General features: G+C 41.3%; 2 protein-coding genes across 2 annotated transcripts in view; one reads left to right on the top strand and one right to left on the bottom strand.

Moving 5' to 3' along the window:
• Positions 1-21,026, top strand: part of LOC129860138 (oocyte zinc finger protein XlCOF22-like) — a 231,117-nt gene that overhangs the window by 119,702 nt on the left and 90,389 nt on the right. The gene's annotated exons all lie outside the window — the stretch shown is intronic.
• The window catches only part of LOC129860172 (zinc finger protein 883-like), a 483,924-nt gene continuing 464,548 nt past the window's right edge, over positions 1,651-21,026 (bottom strand). Inside the window, exons 3-5 of the mRNA XM_055930541.1 lie at positions 15,977-16,210; positions 5,903-6,151; positions 1,651-5,102 (exon numbers count right to left, since the gene is read on the bottom strand). Of these exons, the coding sequence (XP_055786516.1) occupies positions 3,907-5,102; positions 5,903-6,151; positions 15,977-16,210 (1,679 nt within the window). The 3' untranslated portion in view covers positions 1,651-3,906. The remainder of the gene's footprint in view (positions 5,103-5,902; positions 6,152-15,976; positions 16,211-21,026) is intronic.

Raw genomic sequence — 21,026 nt, 5'->3', positions numbered from 1 at the left:
CTCCATTCTCTCAGAAGACACAGGAAGTGATGCCACGATCATGTCGACGTAGGCCTGAATCTCAGTGTTTTTCTGTGTGTCGAAGCTCTCCTTCCTGTTGACTGCCCGAGAAAGTGTCGGCGGCGAATATGAACTTTCCAAGGGTATAGATCATCTTCACATCATACTTTTGCAGTCTGATCAACATTCTCTGTATTCTCATTGGACAATCATTCAGTGGCTTAGACATGATTGACACCAATGGTTTGTGGTCGGTTTCCACTTCGAAGTCTCGTCCGTAGACGTATTGGTGAAACCTTTCGCAAGCGTATGTGCTTGCCAGTAGTTCTTTCTCTATTTGTGCATACCTTGTCTCTGCGCCTGTCAAGGCTCTGGACGCATAAGCGACGGGTTGCCATGTGTCGTCATGCTGTTGCAGAAGAACTGCTCCCAGGCCAAACTGTGACGTGTCTGCAGAAATCCTTGTGCTTTTCTCTGGATCATAGAACCTGAGCACTGGCTCTTCTGTGATTGTCTTCTTTAGGTTTTTGAAGCAGTTTTCCTGTTCATAGGATCATTCCCATTATTTTTTCTGTTCCAGAGTGTCTTGTGGTTGAATTGATTAGCCCACTAACCACGTGTTAAATGTGTAGTGTAGCCTACACTGTGTAGGACTATGAATTGGGCAGCTATAGGCTATCTGTTAATAGGCTAATTCAAACGTGTGGATATTGGGCTAAATTTAAAATACTAATTGCCTCTGTGAATTGAAATTGTTGTTCCACACCAGTGCACTCAGAAGAGGAAACAATGATACAATGTAGTCTAACAACATCTCTCTCAAACAGCACAGATGTGAGATGTGTTTCACTGTAGAAGCACTGGTCCTCTTCCATTTTAATTCCAGGTTGCATATTACAATATTTAAGGGCATATCAGATGGTCTGCTCTGACCATAACAGTCACACCAAGCATAGGGTTGGTTGGTATAAGATTGAAATGGGTAAATAATGTACCTGTGAAAACACTATGAAATAGCTCCCCAATACCATCTGATGTATATACTTAATGTATTACATGAATGGAGACCACAGTCCTTCCAACAATACATTTAAATAATGTTTTACTGTGATTTTTCTCCACCCTGCTGCATATATTCAATGTATTCCATTTCAACTGTGTTTCCCAGTGCAGCTTTACTTCCGGGCTATTATGACACATCTGTCAGTTTCTTCTTTGTTCCTAGGCCTCTAGTACAATGGAAACATATTGTTTTTAGGTCACTGCCATTGCATGAAAATACCATGCTATATATTTTTTTCATTGCACTACAATCATACATTTTTGTACAGTTCTTCACATCAGAGTGCTGCTGCATCCCCTTTGTCTCTCTTGACCATGTCGGGTGGGCCGGGCACAACCCACAAAGCTCAAGGCACGCTCTCTACTTCCGTCTGGTAGCCTGATAATACATCACTCCTGATAGACACCAGCTAAAACTCTTGCAGAAATGTAGCAGCCTATACACCTATTCATTAGCGATCTGACATGCTGTATTGCATGGAAACTGTAGGCTACTAACAACAGCAGCTACATAGTCTAGCTTACTATGGTCCTGTCCCTCTGGCCAGGGTAAACAAAGTGGTAATGTTGTGTATTGTATATACAGTATTTCACTTCAAACAGTTTATTACATTGAATTATACACAAGAGAAAAAAAGCAGTTGCCCAGCATAAATTCATGTACAAACATTTTTCAGAACATTTTTGTCATTCAGCAGATGTTCTTATCCAGAGCAACAGGACAAATAAGAGTTAATTGGCTTGCTCAAGGGCACAATGACAGATTTTCACCTAGTCGGCTCGGGATTCAAACTAGCGACCTTTCAGTTACTGGCCCAACACTCTTAACCGCTAGGCTACCTGCCGCCAGATCAATTAACTTCAATACAGTTATTCAAATACATTCATCATCAATGACTAAAATAATGATTCTAGTATTAAAATACAATTTAATAAACACAATTAGATGATTCATAGCCTGTTTATCATTAAACAAAAGTTGATTAGTAATATAAAATAATCCAGCCAAACTAATGCTGAAAACTGATCACACAACCTTTATCTGATATACACAGTGTACAAAACATTAGGAAGACCTTCCTAATATTGAGTTGCACCCACCCTTTGTCCTCAGAACAGCCTCAATTCATTGGGGCGTAGACTGCCCAAGGTGTTGAGAACGTTCCACAGGGATGCTGGCCCATGTTGACTCCAATGCTTCCCACAACTGTGGCAAGTTTGCTGGGAGTGGATCTCTACTCCGAATAGCTTGTTTCATCTCCTCCCATAGATGCACAATTGGATTGAGATCTGGTGACTCGGCAGGCCACTGCAGTAAGCTGAATTCACTGTCATGTTCTTGGAACCATTCCTGGACAAGCCGTGTGGCATTATCCTGCTGAAAAAAATCTATTTGCAGATGGATACACTGCTGCCATGAAGGGATGCACCTGATTGGCAATGATGTTTAGATATCCTGTGGCATTCAAACATTGCGCAACTTTTATCAAGGGGCCCAATGTGTTCTCTGAAAACACACCCCACCCCTTCACACCACCAGCCTGCAATGCTGACACACAGCATGGATGCATACAGTGGTGTAAAGTACTTAAGAATAAATTCAATAAAGAACTACTTTAGTTGTATCTGTACTTAACTATTTTTATATAAATATTACATTTATTCATATTGTTGACAACTTTTACTTTTCGTCACTAAATTCCAAAATAAAATAAAGTACTTTTTACTCCATACATTTTCCCTGACACTCAAAAGAACACGCTACAATTTTTAAGATTAGCAGGACAGAAAATTGTCTAATTCACACACTTATCAAGATAACATCCCTGGTCATCCCTACAGCCTCTAATCTGGCGGACTCACTAAACACAAATGCTTTGTTTGTAAATTATGTCTGTGTTGGAGTGAGCCCCTGGCTATCCGTAATATATAAAAAACAAGACAATTGTGCAGTCTGGTTTGCTTAATTTTAAGGAATTTAAAATGATTCATACTTTTACTTTTGATATTTAAGTATATTTAAAACCAAATACTTTTAGACTTTTTCTCAAGTAGTATTTTACTGGGTGACTTTCACTTTTAATTGTGTCATTTTCTATGAAGGTACTTTTTCCACCACTGGATACATGTACTCGTGGTTTCCTCTATACCCTAGTCCTCCCATCAGCGTGAAACAGCAGGAACAGGGATTCATCAGACCAGGCAATAGTTTTCCAATTTTCTAGTGTCCAGTGTTTTCATTTCTTAGCCCACTGCAACCGCAGTTTGTTGATTTTTGCTGAAAGCTAATGAGGATCCAAAATACATACACAAAAAACTACATCATTAAGGATCATAGCTTTCACCTGGTCAGTCTATGTCATGGAAAGAGCAGGTGTCCTTAATGTTTTGTACACTCAGTGTAGGTTGTGTCTACTAGCTCATTCCCACAGAAAACTGCAGAGGGAAGCAGTACCACCCAGTCAACCATCAGAATCCATTGTGAGACACCTCACAGGATATTCAACCCTTAGGGCAAATACAACGTCATCTCTATATCCTCACAGTAGAAGCTAACAAAACTAACCAAAACTGACCAAGTGCACACTGATCAGTAAAGTAAAGAGAGGCTAACATTCTATAACACTCCCTTTCCTCTGCATTGTTCTCTCAAAGTGAGAAACAATAGGATTACAATAGAGTGTTCTACACTTTATTCATTTGATCCAATTCAATGATCCAATTCAATTCCTTTATGTTTACCTTGGTGTCTCTTTAACTGGCCCATTCGAGAGAAACGCTTTCCACAGTCAAAGCAGGAGAAAAGATTCTCTCCTGTGTATATGTTCATGTTGTTTAAGTCGTTCAGTTGAGACTCTTCCCATAGTCAAAAGAGGAGTAAAGCTTAACTTTTGTGTGTGTTCTCTGATGAACTTTTAGCCCAGTTGATGTTGTGAAGCATTTTACACAATCAGAGCAGGAGTAAGGCTTCTCTCCTGTGTGTGTTCTCTGATGAACTTTTAGCTCAGTTGATGTTGTGAAGCATTTTACACAATCAGAGCAGGAGTTAGTCTTCTCTCCTGTATGTATATGTTCATGTGTTTTTAAGCGGCCCAGTCGAGAGAAACTCTTTCCACAGTCAGAGCAGGAGTAAGGCTTCTCTCCCTTATGTATATGTTGGTGTCTTTTTAAGTGGCCCAGTAGAGAGAAACTCTTTCCACAGTCAGAGCAGGAGTAAGGCTTCTCTCCTGTGTGTATACGTTCATGTCGTTTTAAGTGGCCCAGTAGAGAGAAACTCTTTCCACAGACAGAGCAGGAGTAAGGCTTCTCTCCTGTGTGTATACGTTCATGTCGTTTTAAGTGGCCCAGTAGAGAGAAACTCACCGCACAGTCAGAGCAGAAGTAAGGTTTCTCTCCTGTGTGTGTTCTCTGATGAACTTTTAGCCTAGTTGATGTTGTGAAGCATTTTACACAATCAGAGCAGGAGTAAGGCTTTTCTCCTGTGTGTGTTCTCTGATGAACTTTTAGCTCAGTTGATGTTGTGAAGCATTTTACACAGTCAGAGCAGGAGTAAGGCTTCTCGCCCGTATGTATACGTTCATGTGTTTTTAAGTGGTCCAGTACAGAGAACCTCTTTCCACAGTCAGAGCAGGAGTAAGGCTTCTCTCCTGTGTGTATACGTTCATGTTGTTTTAAGGTGCCCAGTTGAGAGAAACTCTTTCCACAATCAGAGCAGGAGTAAGGCTTCTCTCCTGTGTGTGTTCGGTGATGAACTTTTAGCTCAGTTGATGTTGTGAAGCATTTTACACAGTCAGAGCAGGAGTAAGGCTTTTCTCCTGTATGCACTCTCTGATGAACTGTTAGAGCCTTTAATGATGTGAAATTCTTCCCACCATCAGTACAGGAATACCGATTCTCTCCTGTGTGTATTTTTAGGTGTATTTTAAGTTTTGACAGAAATGGGAAAATCCCCTCACAATGTGGGCAGTGGTGAGACCTCTTAGCTCTGTGATCGTCCTGCTGTTGCTCTCTGGATGTAGAGAATGTCTCAACATGGTCTCCTGTGTGAACAACATCAGAAGAACCAGTCAGTTGGTGTGATATACATGTCAATCAAATGTATTTTATGTAGCCCTTATTACATCAGAAGTTGTCACAAAGTGCTTAACAGAAACCCAGCCTCAATCCCCAAAGAACAAGTAATGCAGATGTAGAAGCAAAGTGGCCACGAAAAACTCCCCAGCAAGCAAGAACCTAGGAAGAAACATAGAGAGAAACCAGGCTCAAAGGTGTGGCCAGTCCTCTTCTGGCTGTACCGGGTGACATATGTATTCATATCAGTAGGCTGTACAATCCAAAAGGGAATAAAACTGTTTTAAAAGTGGGTAAAAGTCATGAAAATTATGAGTCATATCATCCTCCACTCACTATCACAAGGGTTAGTAACCAGGCTGTAATACATCGACCATGATTGGGAATCTCATAGGGTGGCGCACAATTGGCCCAGCGTCGTCTGGGTTTGGCCGGGGGTAGACCGTCAATGTAAATAATAATTTGTTCTTAACTGACTTGCCTAGTTAAATAAAAGTTTAAAAAAGACTCATTTCATATAACTTTAAAACACTGGTAGTTTGTCTACTTCACTTCTTTAGTCTCCTTTCTGATCACTCCAGATAGCTCAGTGAATAAAACAAATGCTGGCAATACTGGTGTCAAACCATGCAAGTTTCAGAAGCATGAAATAATATTTACCTTCTCATTGAAACAGTTCATCATGAAAATAGTTCTACTGTAACTTTTTATGCACAGTGGGAAAATGGAACGAATAACACAAACTTAGTTAGATAGAAACTGCTCTTACCATGATTAACAGATTTCCCAATCTTCTCCTCCTCTTCTTCATCTTTAATGTTGGCATTCAGCTCCAGTGTTTGACTGCAGTCTTCCAGCTTCACTGATGCCATCTCTGGATCCTGCAGTGCAAACTGGGCTCCACTGTCACAATCAGGACCCAGTGACTGTAGGTTTCTACTCAGTGTGGAAGGAGAGAGGCAGGCTGGGGTTGTCCTCACTGTTGATGTTACCGGCCTCAGACTTAATTCTAGTCGTCCTGTAGTAACAATGAAAAACAGTATTGTATTGTATTGACAGTTCTAGCACTTTCTTTATTCTCTATTAAAATTCCTTTATATTTCTTGTTCAATTATCTAATTCAGTGCTTGACTTGGACTGAAATAGGTGCCGGTACTGTTTATATTTAGATGCAGGAGCTCCACAATACTGTTGAGGTAATATTCTATAAGAGGAACATGAGCTCAAGCAGTAGAAAAGGTAGGTGTCTGTTCTCAGCTCCAGTGAGCTCCTGTCCATCTCATTTCAATAGATCAGGTAAGTAAGCATTGACAACAAAGCATTAATTCATTCAAATTAGACAAAGTACACGCTACACAACGTAACTAAACTTTACCTATAGTAGATTTCTTGGATTTACATAAATTAATAAATGACTCAAAAACCATTTAGTGCAAGGTTACAGTATGTTTTAGGCAGCACTAAATTCCTGAATAACCTTCTCTTCACTGTATTATTTCAATCAAAAACCAATTGTATTTCCCGTTCACATCATATTAACAATTTATAGACAAAGATAGAAACTAAATGTGTCTGAAAATTACTACATAAAATTGTCTCTTTGACGCAGACAGAGTGGGCGCTGCGGTTTTCCCAGGTCGTGAATTTTAAATAAAATCAATAACATGCAAAACGAACCTAGAAATCTCAAATAAATTGATTATGAATTTACCCTGAGAAAATTATGTACATCTTCTCAGACAAACCCAAAGTCTCTAGCTATGTGGCTTGTAAAATAGTTATCACGTTCTTCACTTGGTTTGACAAAAATAACACATCAAACCTTTACCAATGTGATAATACCTTAATGGATTTGTTTCCTAGCATGGTATGACATGACATTCTTTTGATATTAGTTAGTTCAAACCTGCTTTTACATACCTGTAGTAATACATATAAAAAGACACAAGGGTTGTCTTCTTAACATCACAGTTCTGGCGTTTCTTTATACTGAAGAATGGTGCGTGCCTGTCTGGAACTTCCTGTTCCCCCACTACCACAGTGCATCCACAGATAGAACAATGAGACAGATGTTTCACCAGATGTATAAATGTGAAGAATCCGCTTAGCGTTTACACTCACTACCAAATATGGTAGTGAGAGGAAGCCCACTGGCTGGCAGTGGGAGAAGACGGAACGAGATGGATTTTGGCCGACATTCTGCAAATGTTGTAATCTATGAAACATCTGATCTTAATACAGTTTTTTGTTCCCAAAACTAAAAAGACTTTACCCTTTGCAAAAGTATATATATTTTTGAATTGCCTAACAGAAAAAGATGTGTGCAGATGTGTTCCAGATAAGATCAATAAGATCTCGCTAGCTCGTGCTTGGCTCTGCCTGCTATGACTCATCTGTTCCCATCGGAAATGACTGGTTGTGGTCTATCTAGGTTTAGTTATAAAGAATCTTTGGTGCAACCATCCGTGCATTCAGGGATTCTTGGGATGGCCCTACCCCATTATATGAGAAGGGTGGTGCTTAATTTGTTGCCGGATCCTCCAGCACCTCTCAGTTTTGTTTCCGGGACCCATTTGCCAGGATCAGGTAGCCTACCTCGTGGCATGAAAAATCAAGTTTGCAATGTAAAAATCCTAATGAAAGCAATCAGAGTAAATACATTTGGATTGCCCCTGTAATTGTCATGACCCCTAAAAAACGTAATGTGAAAACGCTGGAAAACACAGGTTGTAAATGGATCCTGCTGAAAAGAAAATACTAATCTGTCCTTGAACAGCATGCATCCAAAATATACTGTGAAATATACTTTCAGAATATTTCTAATACAAAAAGCCCTTTTCAAATAGGCCTATTGAGCAAACAGCATTGTTTTACAAAGTAAAGCAAGAGAGAGAAGCTTTTGTCCGGTGAGTGAGCTGAACATCATTGGGTGAGTCAGTGAAACTGGAAAGCTTGTTTAGGACTATAGCTTCCTCCTCATATTGTACAATGTGTTTGTCCTCACACCTGGCCTAGGCTATTGATAAATTAGAGACAAGGTCGTTTTTATTGATCTGAGATTCTCAGTTTGTCAGGTATTAAAAAAGATTTGAAAGTATCCAGTCATCTAAAAAGATGTAGAATTGCATGAAATCTGTTTATAAACGGCCACATTTTCCCAGGACTCCAGGCTACAATAAATGTACTCCATGTGTGTGTAACAGGGTTGGTTATGTTTCCACTTGCCTCTAAAGAAATGTGTATTTGATGTTCAAGCATTCTTATTGGTTAGTTCAACTCTGATGACAATAAGGGGTGTTGTGATTGGCCCCGCTTGCAGATAGGGGGAGATCGCGAACGTCAGGTCTTCCCAGTATGAAAATGTGATGCAAGGGGTAGGTCACGTTCTGAATACTGTTTTCTATTTTCTATTTTACAATGTGTACAAGTTTGATGTACGTTACTGATTTTATACATGTGTGGGTATATGGTACCTGTTAGGGATTGAGGGGCTTTCTGGGATGTGCTTTGGCATATGATTGCTGTAAATAATTGTGATAGCTAGCATACACCGATGTCATGGTCACATAAGCCACGGCTAACACAGTTGTCTTCATGCTACAGATTTTGCCATCGACAGCCATCAACACTGTTAAGCCCTGCACAACTAACGTGCTGTTTCCCATTAACAACAGCAACAGAAATAAATGATGCTCAATTGGGACCACTGGCCGAAGTGATTTATGAGAAAACACAACGCATGGAAAGTACATTATACATCTGTTACATGTGTAACTTCTGTAAGCGGATCAACACCACTGCTCCCTAGTGGCGCAGCAGTCTAAGACAATGCATGGTTCGAATCCAGGATGTATCACATCCGGCCGTGATTGGGAGTACCCTAGGGCGGGGCACAATTGGCCCATCATCGTCCGGGTTTGGCTGTCATTGTAAATAAGAATTTGTTCTTAACTGACTTGCCTAGTTAAATAAAAAAATAAAAAAATAAATAATAATATGCCAGTACGCTAAAGCCATGATAATGCTTTATTATAAAACTATTTTATTTAATGTGTTCTGGTACCTCAGCGACCCCCAGGCCACCCCCCCCTCCCCTCTTAGGCTCACTTTTGGTTCCGGTACCTTCCAATTTACACATTAAGCTGCTGCTGCCTCCTCCAGTACACATCTCCTTTACATAGAGTTCATCAGGCTGTTGATTGTGGCATCTGGAATGTTATCCCACTCTTCAAAGGCTGTGCGACATTCCTGGATATAGGAGGGAACTGGAACAAGCTGTGAACTAGAACAATCAAATTGCCATTGATAAAATGCAGTTGTGTTCGTTGTCTGTAGCTTATGTCTGCCCATACAATAACTCTGATACCACCATGGGGCACTCTGTTCACAACGTTGACATCATCCCCATTAGCTGCTGCCAAGGTACCTACTCAGCTACTCTTGTCCCCAGCACAAGGTGCACCTGTGTAATGATGGTCATGCTATTTAATCAGCTTCTTGATATGTCTCACCTGTCAGGTGGATGGATTATCTTAGTAAAGGAGAAATGCTCACTAACAGTGATGTAAATGGAACATTTCTGGAATCTTTTATTTCACCTCATGAAACATTGGACCAACACTTTACATGTTGCATTTATATGTTTGTTCTGTGTATACAGTTTTATTTATCATACAAACTATAATAACGAAATGTAAATTAAACTAAAATCAGCCTGGTTTTCTGTTCTAATCAGTTCCCTCTAATCAGAAGGATCCTGTAAGAGCAGAACATTATCTGGCGACATTAGTCCTTGTAGTCTTGGAGGCTCAAAAACTTCTCAGCTGCAGATATAATGTCCAGCTTCTTGGACTTCTTGTGCAGTACAATTAATAACTGTGGCTATGAATACTAAAACATCCACCTTCTTCACAATAATTGCATCCAGATCACATGATTGACGTATAACATTTGCAACTGGTTGTGGTGCATCCACCTCCATATCTTCTTCAGAACTGTGGCCTCTTGCCCCTATAACTCTCTTCACCATCTCCACATAAGAGATTTGCTGTACATTCACCCTAACAGGACACTCTGGGAATTCAGGAACATGACCCTCTCCACAGTTGCAACATTTTACATTCACATACCCTTCAATAAAAAATGTCCGTCTGCAAACACTTGACATGTGGCCAAACGCTTAACATTTCTTACGTGCATCAGGTTTTACAACCAACTCTCTTATGGGGTATCTTATATATCCCAGCTTTACATTGGGTGGTAGATACTCTTCATCAAACATCAATAATAGAGATGAACTTTGCTCCCTTTTCACATTCTCCATACGGGCCAAGCGAAGTGCACTTGCGTCCTTCTTCTTTGGGATTTGGTTGGCGGATCACATCCAACTTTTATCTGCGTACACCTCCACCTACTGTACTGGTGTGAGGGATTCCACAGCCTACATACATTCAATTCATTGATACATAATTAATACAAAATTGCAAAAGTCCACATGGCAAAGTATTCTCTTGTTTCCCAACATTCTACGTCTCACCTAAAGACGGGCATCGCAGACACCGGGAATCTTCCATTTCAACTGCTCCTCCTTAACACTTAAACCTAATCCAATTATCACTCCTTTCAATGCTGCCCTGTTCTGGAGAGCAAGTCGAGTCAAAATTCTTGTCCCCAATCGTGAAATCCGGAGCGCCCGCTCCCTCTGGATATAAGAGAAATCATTATGAGTTCACTCCTAGTTACCTTCACCAACTCAACTTCCCTCTACACTCAGCTCCTTCTCAGGGGTCATCACTGCACTGGCCATCACAGTTAATTCATCCTCTTGTCACGTTCACTTTCCTCCTGTAGCTCTTCTAAAGGCTCTGCGTGATCCTCCATTCCATATTCACTCAAAACATATTCCACTTCTCTCCTTATTTTCTGGTTCACCATCTTCTCCATCAGATCTTCCAGAAGGCTTCCGCAATCCCCCATTCCTCTTTTTTCTTGTCCGCCATATAAAAAAAAAATATGTAATTGTTTTATTTAACTAGGCAAGTCAGTTAAGAACCAATTCGTATTCATTATGACGAGCTACCAGGGATCAGAGGGTTAACTGCCTTGTTCAGGGGCAGAACATCAGATTTTTACCTTGTCATCCAGCAACCTTTTGGTTACTGGCCCAACACTCTAACCACTAGGCTACCTGCTGCCCCACGTGTCTCCACACCCCTCTAGCGTCGGGTAGCTGCATACCAATAGAGTATAAATCGTAATACCCATAAATCCTAGCAGTCAAACAAGGAAATGGTTCCAATCATTTTTTCACCCTTCATTTTTCTCAGAGGATTTTAGAAACACTTAAGATAAGGGCTGTGTTTCGTGTAGGCTTACCCTGGTTGACGTTTTGATAAGCATGTAAATCTCTCTAGGACAAGGTGACTTTACACTTTTTTGGATAACTCAGTAGAAGTAAACAAGGAATTATTTGCTCTTAAAGTTCAGTATGAAGAACGTTCCACCTCAAAGGCTGCAAACAGCTTAACTAGGTGAAAAACCTGGTAAATTACTGACCTGGTGCATTAAGAAGTTCAATTCAGACCGAGCCATTAATGCAATTCATAATTAACAAGGTCAATTATCAATGGATCCTGTAGAAATCTGATGCTATTTTCAATATGAAGGGAGGTAAAGAGGCAGGTCCAGGTGGGCTCCCATTAGATATTTAGAAGATATTTAAGGACAATTAAAACTCCAAGATGGCGTAGCAGTAGGACGTGTGTGTTTGTCTTTGTCTTATCGTGTAAATAGCCGGTCTTTATCGTATATATATATATATATATATATCTCACTTTCTATCTACGAACTAAATATACTTTCCTGCAACCCGCCTCACCCAATGTGGTATGGATCTGCTATTTTTATTCCTTATAACTGGAACTTCCATCAAGAGCTAGCCAGCTAACTAGCTACTCGTCTTTGTTAGCCACGGCTAGCGGTCTGCACCTTTTTCCTCGGTCACCAGCCAGCCTTAGCTCAGACCATACCTGCCAGTCTGCACAGCGCGATATCAACCCAGAGCATATCGGACTGCTTCTCTCTACCACATCACCGGATTCCTGCCGCTCGGAATCATTACACAGGATCATCGCAGCTAGCTAGCTGCAAACGAGCGGCTACTGTTAGCTAACAGTCCCGAAGCAAGCACCAGCTAGCCTTGAGCTAACCTCGAGCTAGGCCCGGGCTACAATACCTCCTTTGCCAATTGGCCTGGTCCCGTTATTGTCGACACAGAGCCCCGCTGATCCATCACGACTGGACTGCCGACGTGATCGCCCGATGAGGTCTCAACAGGCTATTCTGTTACGATGCCGTCGAAGAACCATCTACTAGTCCCGGGCCCGCTAGCTTTTCTGAACACTGTGTCCCCTGCTTGCCTAGCGTAGTAGTGACTACCGAACGGCACCCTGACTCACCGATTGCTGAATACTCGGGCTGACTCTCTTCTCTGTATACATCAATGATGTTGATCTTGCTGCTGGTGATTCTCTGTTCCACCTCTACGTAAACACCATTCTGTATACTTCTGGCCCTTCTTTGGACACTGTGTTAACTAACCTCCAGACGAGCTTCGATGCCATACATCACTCCTTCCGTGGCCCCCATCTGCTCTGAAATGCAAGTAAAACTAAATGCATGCTCTTCAACCGATCGCTGCCTGCAGCCACCTGCCCGTCTAGCATCACTACTCTGGACGGTTCTGACTTAGAATATGTGGACAACGACAAATACCTAGGTGTCTGGTTAGATTGTAAACTATCCGTCCAGACTCACATTAAGCATCTCCAATCCAAAATTAAATCTAGAATCGGCTTCCTATTTCGCAACAAAGCATCCTTCACTCATGCTGCCAAACATGCCCTCGTAAAACGGACCATCCTACCGATCCTTGACTTCGGCGATGTAATTTACAAAATAGCCTCCAACACTCTACTCAGAAAATTGGATGTAGTCTATCACAGTGCCATCCGTTTTGTCACCAAAGCCCCATATACTACCCACCACTGCGACCTGTATGCTCTCGTTGGCTGGCCCTCACTACATATTCGTAGCCAAACCCACTGGCTCCAGGTCATATATAAGTCTTTGCTAGGGAAAGCCCCGCCTTATCTCAGCTCACTGGTCACCATAGCAGCACCCACCCGTAGCACGCACTCCGGCAGGTATATTTCACTGGTCATCCCCAAAGCCAACTCCCCTCCTTTATCCACCTTTCCTTCCAGTTCTCTGCTGCCAATGACTGGAACAAACTGCAAAAATCACTGAAGCTGGAGACATATCTCCCTCACTAACTTTAAGCATCAGCAATCCGAGCAGCTTACCGATAATTGCACATGTACACAGCCCATCTGTACATAGCCCACCCACCTACCTCATCCCCATATTATTATTATTATTTTTGCTCCTTTGCACCTTTGCGGAAAAAATAAAATAAAATTGCACTTCTGTTGATTGTCCTACTTGGAACTAATAAATAAATATTTTTTTAAAGAATGAATGATGGAGGCCACTGTGTTCTTGGGGACCTTCAGCGCTTCTAGGGGCTCCCGAGTGGCACAGCTGTCTAAGGCACTGCATCTCAGTGCTAGAGACGTCACTACAGACCCTGATTCGATTTCAGGCTATATCACAATCGGACGTGATTGGGAGTCCCATAGGGCTACGCACAATTGGCCCAGCGTAGTCCGGGTTAGGGTTTGGCCGGGGTAGGCCATCATTGTAAAATATAATTTGTTCTTAACCGACTTTCCTAGTTAAATAAAAAGTAAAATAAAAAATCAAATAAACACTGGAGAAATGTTTTGGCACCCTCCCCCAGATCTGTGCCTCGACATAATCCTTTCATGGAGTTCTCCGGACAATTGTGTCTGAATATTATTACACATGTAGAAAACCGATAATCATTACATTTAGAATCAAAACAGTACTGCAACCGTAAAAATTGTCTCTGCGCTGCACCCGCACTGCCTGCACTGAAGTCTGTTGACGCAGACTGACTGGGCACCGCCATTTTACCAGTTTGTGAATTATTCCTTTCATGGAGATCTACGGACAATTCCGTCGACCTCATGGCTTGGTTTTTGCTCTGACATGCACCGTCAAATGTGGGACCTTATCTACACAGGTGTGTACCTTTCCAAATCATGTCCAATCAATTGAATTTACAACAGGTTGACAACAATCAAGTTGAAGACACATCTCATGGATGATCAATGGAAACAGGATGCACCTGAGCTCAATGTTAAGTCTCATAGCAAAGGGTCTGAATACTTATGTAATTAAGGTATTACTGTTTATTTTTGAAAACATTTCCAAAACCAGTGTTTGCTTTGTCATTATGGGGTATTGTGATGTCATTATGGGGTATTGTGATGTCATTATTGGTATTGTGTGTAGATTAATTAAAATTTGTATTTAATCAATTTTAGAATAAGGCTGTAACGTAAAAAAACTTGGAAAAAGTCAAGGGGTCTAAATACTTTCCGAATGGGAGAGGGGGATAACTAGTCAGTTGTACAACTGAATGCATTCAACTGAAATGTGTTTTCCACATTTAACCCAACCCCTCTGAATCAGAGAGGTGCGGGGCACTGCCATAATCGACATCGACGTCTTCGGCGCACGGGGATCAGTGTGTTAACTGCCTTGCTCAGGGGCAGAATGACATATTTTTAACCTTGTCAGCTCAATGATTCAATCCAGCAACCTTTCGGTTACTGTCCCAACGCTCTAACCACTAGGCTACCTGTATGTATTCATATCAGTAGTCTGGTACCGTATGTATTCACATCAGTAGTCTGGTACCGTATGTATTCACATCAGTAGGCTGGTACCGTATGTATTCACATCAGTAGGCTGGTACCTTACGTATTCATATCAGTAGGCTGGTACCTTACGTATTCATATCAGTAGGCTGGTACTGTATGTATTCATATCAGTAGGCTGGTACTGTATGTATTCATATCAGTAGGCTGGTACTGTATGTATTCATATCAGTAGGCTGGTACTGTATGTATTCATATCAGTAGGCTGGTACTGTATGTATTCATATCAGTAGGCTGGTACTGTATGTATTCATATCAGTAGGCTGGTACTGTATGTATTCATATCAGTAGGCTGTACTGTACGTATTCATATCAGTAGGCTGTACTGTACGTATTCATATCAGTAGGCTGGTACCGTATGTATTTATATCAGTAGGCTGGTACTGTATGTATTCATATCAGTAGGCTGGTACTGTATGTATTCATATCAGTAGGCTGGTACACTATGTATTCATATCAGTAGGCTGGTACTGTATGTATTCATATCAGTAGGCTGGTACTGTATGTATTCATATCCGTAGGCTGGTACTGTATGTATTCATATCAGTAGGCTGGTACTGTATGTATTCATATCCGTAGGCTGGTACTGTATGTATTCATATCAGTAGGCTGTGCAATAGAAAAGGGGAATAAAACTGTTCTAAAAGTATCTCATAAGACGTGAAAATTATGAGCAATATCATCCTCCACTCACTATAACAAGGGTTAGAAACTACACACTCATTTCATTGAACTTTAAACCACTGTCAGTTTGTCTACTTCACTTCATCAGTCTACTCTAAACACTCCAGATAGCCCAGTTAATAAAACAAATGCTGGCAATACTGGTGTCAAACCATGCAAGTCTCAGTAGCATGAAATAACATCTACCTTCTCATTGAAACAGTTCATCATGAAACAGTTCTACAGCAACTTTCATGCACAGTGGGAAGTTGGAATGAAAAACACAAACTTAGTTAGATAGAACCTGCTCTTACCATGAGAAACAGACGTCCCAATCTCCTCCTCCTCTTCTTCATCTTTAATGTTGACATTCAGCTCCAGTGTTTGCCTGCAGTCTTCCAGCTTCACTGATGCTATCTCTGGATCCTGCGGTGCAAACTGGGCTCCACTGTCACAATCAGGACCCAGTGAATGTAGGTTTGGACTCAGTGTGGAAGGAGAGAGGCAGGCTGGGTTTGTCCTCTCTGTTGATGTTACCGGCCTCATACCTGAGTCGGCAAGTAGTAGAGGAGAAACGGACACAAAAGTTATTGTCTTGACAGTTCTGGCACTTTCTTTATTCTCTATTAAATATACACTGCTCAAAAAAATAAAGGGAACACTTAAACAACACAATGTAACTCCAAGTCAATCACACTTCTGTGAAATCAAACTGTCCAATTAGGAAGCAACACTGATTGACAATAAATTTCACATGCTGTTGTGCAAATGGAATAGACAAAAGGTGGAAATTATAGGCAATTAGCAAGACACCCCCAAAAAAGGAGTGATTCTGCAGGTGGTGACCACAGACAACTTCTCAGTTCCTATGCTTCCTGGCTGATGTTTTGGTCACTTTTGAATGCTGGCGGTGCTCTCACTCTAGTGGTAGCATGAGACGGAGTCTACAACCCACACAAGTGGCTCAGGTAGTGCAGTTCATCCAGGATCGCACATCAATGCGAGCTGTGGCAAGAAGGTTTGCTGTGTCTGTCAGCGTAGTGTCCAGAGCATGGAGGCGCTACCAGGAGACAGGCCAGTACATCAGGAGACGTGGAGGAGGCCGTAGGAGGGCAACAACCCAGCAGCAGGACCGCTACCTCCGCCTTGTGCCAGGAGGTGCACTGCCAGAGCCCTGCAAAATGACCTCCAGCAGGCCACAAATGTGCATGTGTCTGCTCAAACGGTCAGAAACAGACTCCATGAGGGTGGTATGAGGGCCCGACGTCCACAGGTGGGGGTTGTGCTTACAGCCCAGCACCGTGCAGGACGTTTGGCATTTGCCAGAGAACACCAAGATTGGCAAATTCGCCACTGGCGCCCTGTGCTCTTCACAGATGAAAGCAGGTTCACACTGAGCACATGAGCACATGTGACAGACGTGACAGAGTCTGAAGACGCCGTGGAGAACATTCTGCTGCCTGCAACATCCTCCAGCATGACCGGTTTGGCGGTGGGTTAGTCATGGTGTGAGGTGGCATTTTTTTGTGGGGCCGCACAGCCCTCCATGTGCTCGCCAGAGGTAGCCTGACTGCCAATAGGTACCGAGATGAGATCCTCAGACCCCTTGTGAGACCATATGCTGACACATGCACATTTGTGGCCTGCTGGAGGTCATTTTGCAGGGCTCTGGCAGTGCACCTCCTTGCACAAAGGCAGAGGTAGCTGTCCTGCTGCTGGGTTGTTGCCGTCCTACGGCCTCCTCCACGTCTCCTGATGTACTGGCCTGTCCCCTGGTAGCTCCTCCATGCTCTGGACACTACGCTGACAGACACAGCAAACCTTTTTGCCACAGCTCGCATTGATGTGCCATCCTGGATGAACTGCACTACCTGAGCCACTTGTGTGGGTTGTAGACTCCGTCTCATGCTACCACTAGAGTGAGAGCACCGCCAGCATTCAAAAGTGACCAAAACATCAGCCAGGAAGCATAGGAACTGAGAAGTGGTCTGTGGTCACCACCTGCAGAATCACTCCTTTTTTGGGGGTGTCTTGCTAATTGCCTATAATTTCCACCTTTTGTCTATTCCATTTGCACAACAGCATGTGACATTTATTGTCAATCAGTGTTGCTTCCTAAGTGGACAGTTTGATTTCATAGAAGTGTGATTGACTTGGAGTTACATTGTGTTCTTTAAGTGTTCCCTTTATTTTTTTGAGCAGTGTATTATATTTTTTCTTGTTCAATTATCTAATACAGTGCTTGACTTGGTCTGAAAAAGTTGCCGATACTCATTTTGGGTGCCGGTACTGTTTATATTTAGGTGCAGGAGCTCCACAATACTTTTGAGCTAATACTTACCCTGTAGTAGATAAGTGCATAAACGACTCAAAAACCATTTAGTACAAGGTTAGTTAGTTTTAGGCAGCACCATGTGCTATTTTCCTTAATAACCTTGTCTTCACTGTATTACTTCAAACACACAACACAGTAGTGTAACCGTAAAATTGTCTCCCTCTGCGGATTAAGTTTGTTGATGCAGACCGAGTGGCGCTGCCATTTTACCAGTTTGTAAACATTTCCTTTCATGGAGCTTTACGGACAATTCCTTCGACCTCATGGCTTGGTTTTGGCTCAGACATTTTTTATCTACTTTTTATTTAACTTCTTACGGCTGAAATCCCATTAACGGGATCGCTTTGACAAGAGCCAGTGAAAGTGCAGGGCGCCAAATTCAAACAACAGAAATCTCATAATTAAAATTTCTCATACATACAAGTATTTTACACCATTTTAAAGATACACTTGTTGTTAATCCCACCACAGTGTCCGATTTCAAAAAGGCTTTACGACAAAAGCACAACATATCATTATGTTAGGTCAGCACCTCTATTCACAGCAACCACAGCTATTTTTCCAGCCAAAGAGAGGAGTCACAAAAAGCAGAAATAGAGATAAAATGTTTCGCTAACCTTTGATGATCTTCATCAGATGGCACTCATAGGACTTCATGTTACACAATACATGTATGTTTTGTTCGATAAAGTTCATATTTATATCCAAAAATCTCAGATTACATTGGTGCATTATGTTCAGTAATATTTTGCCTCCAAAACATCCGGTGATTTTGCAGAGAGCCACATAAATTTACAGGAATACTCATCATAAACGTTGATAAAAGATACAAGTCTTATGCATAGAATTAAATATATACTTCTCCTTAAAACCTGTTATGGACAGGGGGCAGCGTTTCCACTTTGAACGAATTGCGTACCCAAACGGAATTTCCTCCTACTCTGCCCCAGAAGGTAATACATGCATATTATTATTACTATTGTATAGAAAACACTCTGAAGTTTCTAAAACTGTTTGAATTATGCCTGTAAGTATAACAGAACTCATTTGGCAGACAAAAACCTGAGAAGACTTCCAAACACGAAGTGAGAACTCGATTTTCAAAACAGTGCCAAATGATACCCCATATAGTTATGGATAAGCAAACACTTCCTAGGGCTTCCACTAGATGTCACCGTTTGTAGATTTTGGTTATATGATTCTACTATAAAGGAGAGGCTCATATGAGCTATTTTACTGAGTGGTCTTCAGAAATTCTCAGTCTCATTTTGCGCGCGAGCGAGAGAGTGGTCTCGTTCCAATGCTCTTTCTTCAGACAATTAAATTCTCCGGTTGGATCCTTATTGATGATTAATGTTAAACACATCCTAAATATGGATTGCATATATCATTTGACTTGTTTCTACGACCTGTAACGGAACTTTTTGAGTTTTTGTCTGGAGGGATTGCTCGTGCGTCATGAAAAGGGATTCGTGGGCTGAACATGCTAACAACAAGTGGCTAAATGATGGTCTTTATGGAACTTTTCAGTCATTTATTGTCGAACTGGGAATCCTGGGAGTGCCTTCTGATGAAGTTATTCGAAGGTAAGTGCATATTTATAGTGTTTTTCTAGCTTCTGTTGACGCCAAAAGGGCGACTATTTCTTTGGCTGGATTGTGCTCTGAGCGCCGTTCTCAGATTATTCTTTTTCCGTAAAGTTTATTTTGAAATCTGACAGCGGTTGCATAGAGGATAAGTTTATCTTTAATTTTGTGAATAAGACTTGCATCTTTTATCAATGTTTATTATGAGTATTTCTGCAAAATCCCCGGATGTTTTGGAATCAAAACATTACTGCACGTAACGCGCCAATGTAAACTGAGATCTTTTTAAATATATATATATATATGCATATTATCGAACAAAACATAAATGTATTGTGTAACATGATGTCATATGACTCATCTGATGAAGATGTTCAAAGGTTAGTGATTAATTTTATCTCTATTGGTGGGTTTTGTAAAAGCTATCGTTGCTGTGAAAAAATGTCTGTGGTTTTTGGATTTGGTGGTGACCTAACATAAATATTTGTTGTGTTTTCGCTGTAAAACATTTTAAAAAATCGGACACGTTGGCTGGATTCACAAGATGTTTATCTTTCATTTGCTGTATTGGACTTGTTAATGTGTGAAAGTTAAATATTTCAAATAAATATTTTTGAAATTCGCGCGCTGCCTTTTCAGCGTAATGTTGTGGGTGTTCCGCTAGCGGAACCCCTGGGCGAGAAAGGTTAATGCAACCGCTGTGTCAGATTTCAAAAAAGCTTTATGGCAAAAGCACACCATGCGATAATCTGAGCACAGCGCTCAGCCACCATACAGATAACCGCCATGTTGTGGAGTCAACAAAAGTCAGAAATAGCATTATAAATATTCACTTACCTTTGATGATCTTCATCGGAATGCACTCCCAGGAATCCCAGTTCCACAATAAATGTTTGTTTTGTTCGATAAAGTCCATCATTTATGTCCAAATACCTCCTTTTCGGTCGCGCATTTAGCCAGTAATCCAAATGCGCGAGCACTAATTCCAGATGAAAAGTCAAAAAAGTTCTATTACAGTTTATAGAAACATGTCAAACGATGTATAGAATCAATCTTTAGGATGTTTTTATCATAAATCTTCAATAATGTTTCAACCGGACAATTCCTTTGTCTTTAGAAATGAAAAGAAACAGAGCTCGTGCTCACGGCCGCACGCGTGACTAATCTAATGGCTTTCTGCCAGACCACTGGTTCAAACAGTTCTTATTCGCTCCCCCTTCACAGTAGAAGCCTGAAACAAGGATCTAAAGACTGACATCTAGTGGAAGCCTTAGGAAGTGCAATCGGACCAAATTTACACTGAATCTTGGATAGGCATATACTTGAAAATCTACAAACATCAGATTTCCCACTTCCTGGTTGGATTTTTTCTCAGGTTGTTGCCTGCCATATGAGTTCTGTTATACTCACAGACATCATTCAAACAGTTTAAGAAACTTCAGA

The sequence above is a fragment of the Salvelinus fontinalis genome, chromosome 7 (assembly GCF_029448725.1).
Source record: "Salvelinus fontinalis isolate EN_2023a chromosome 7, ASM2944872v1, whole genome shotgun sequence".
Taxonomy (NCBI): domain Eukaryota; kingdom Metazoa; phylum Chordata; class Actinopteri; order Salmoniformes; family Salmonidae; genus Salvelinus; species Salvelinus fontinalis.
The sequence above is the reverse complement of the archived record's forward strand: the minus strand, read 5'-3'. Positions and strand labels throughout refer to the sequence as shown.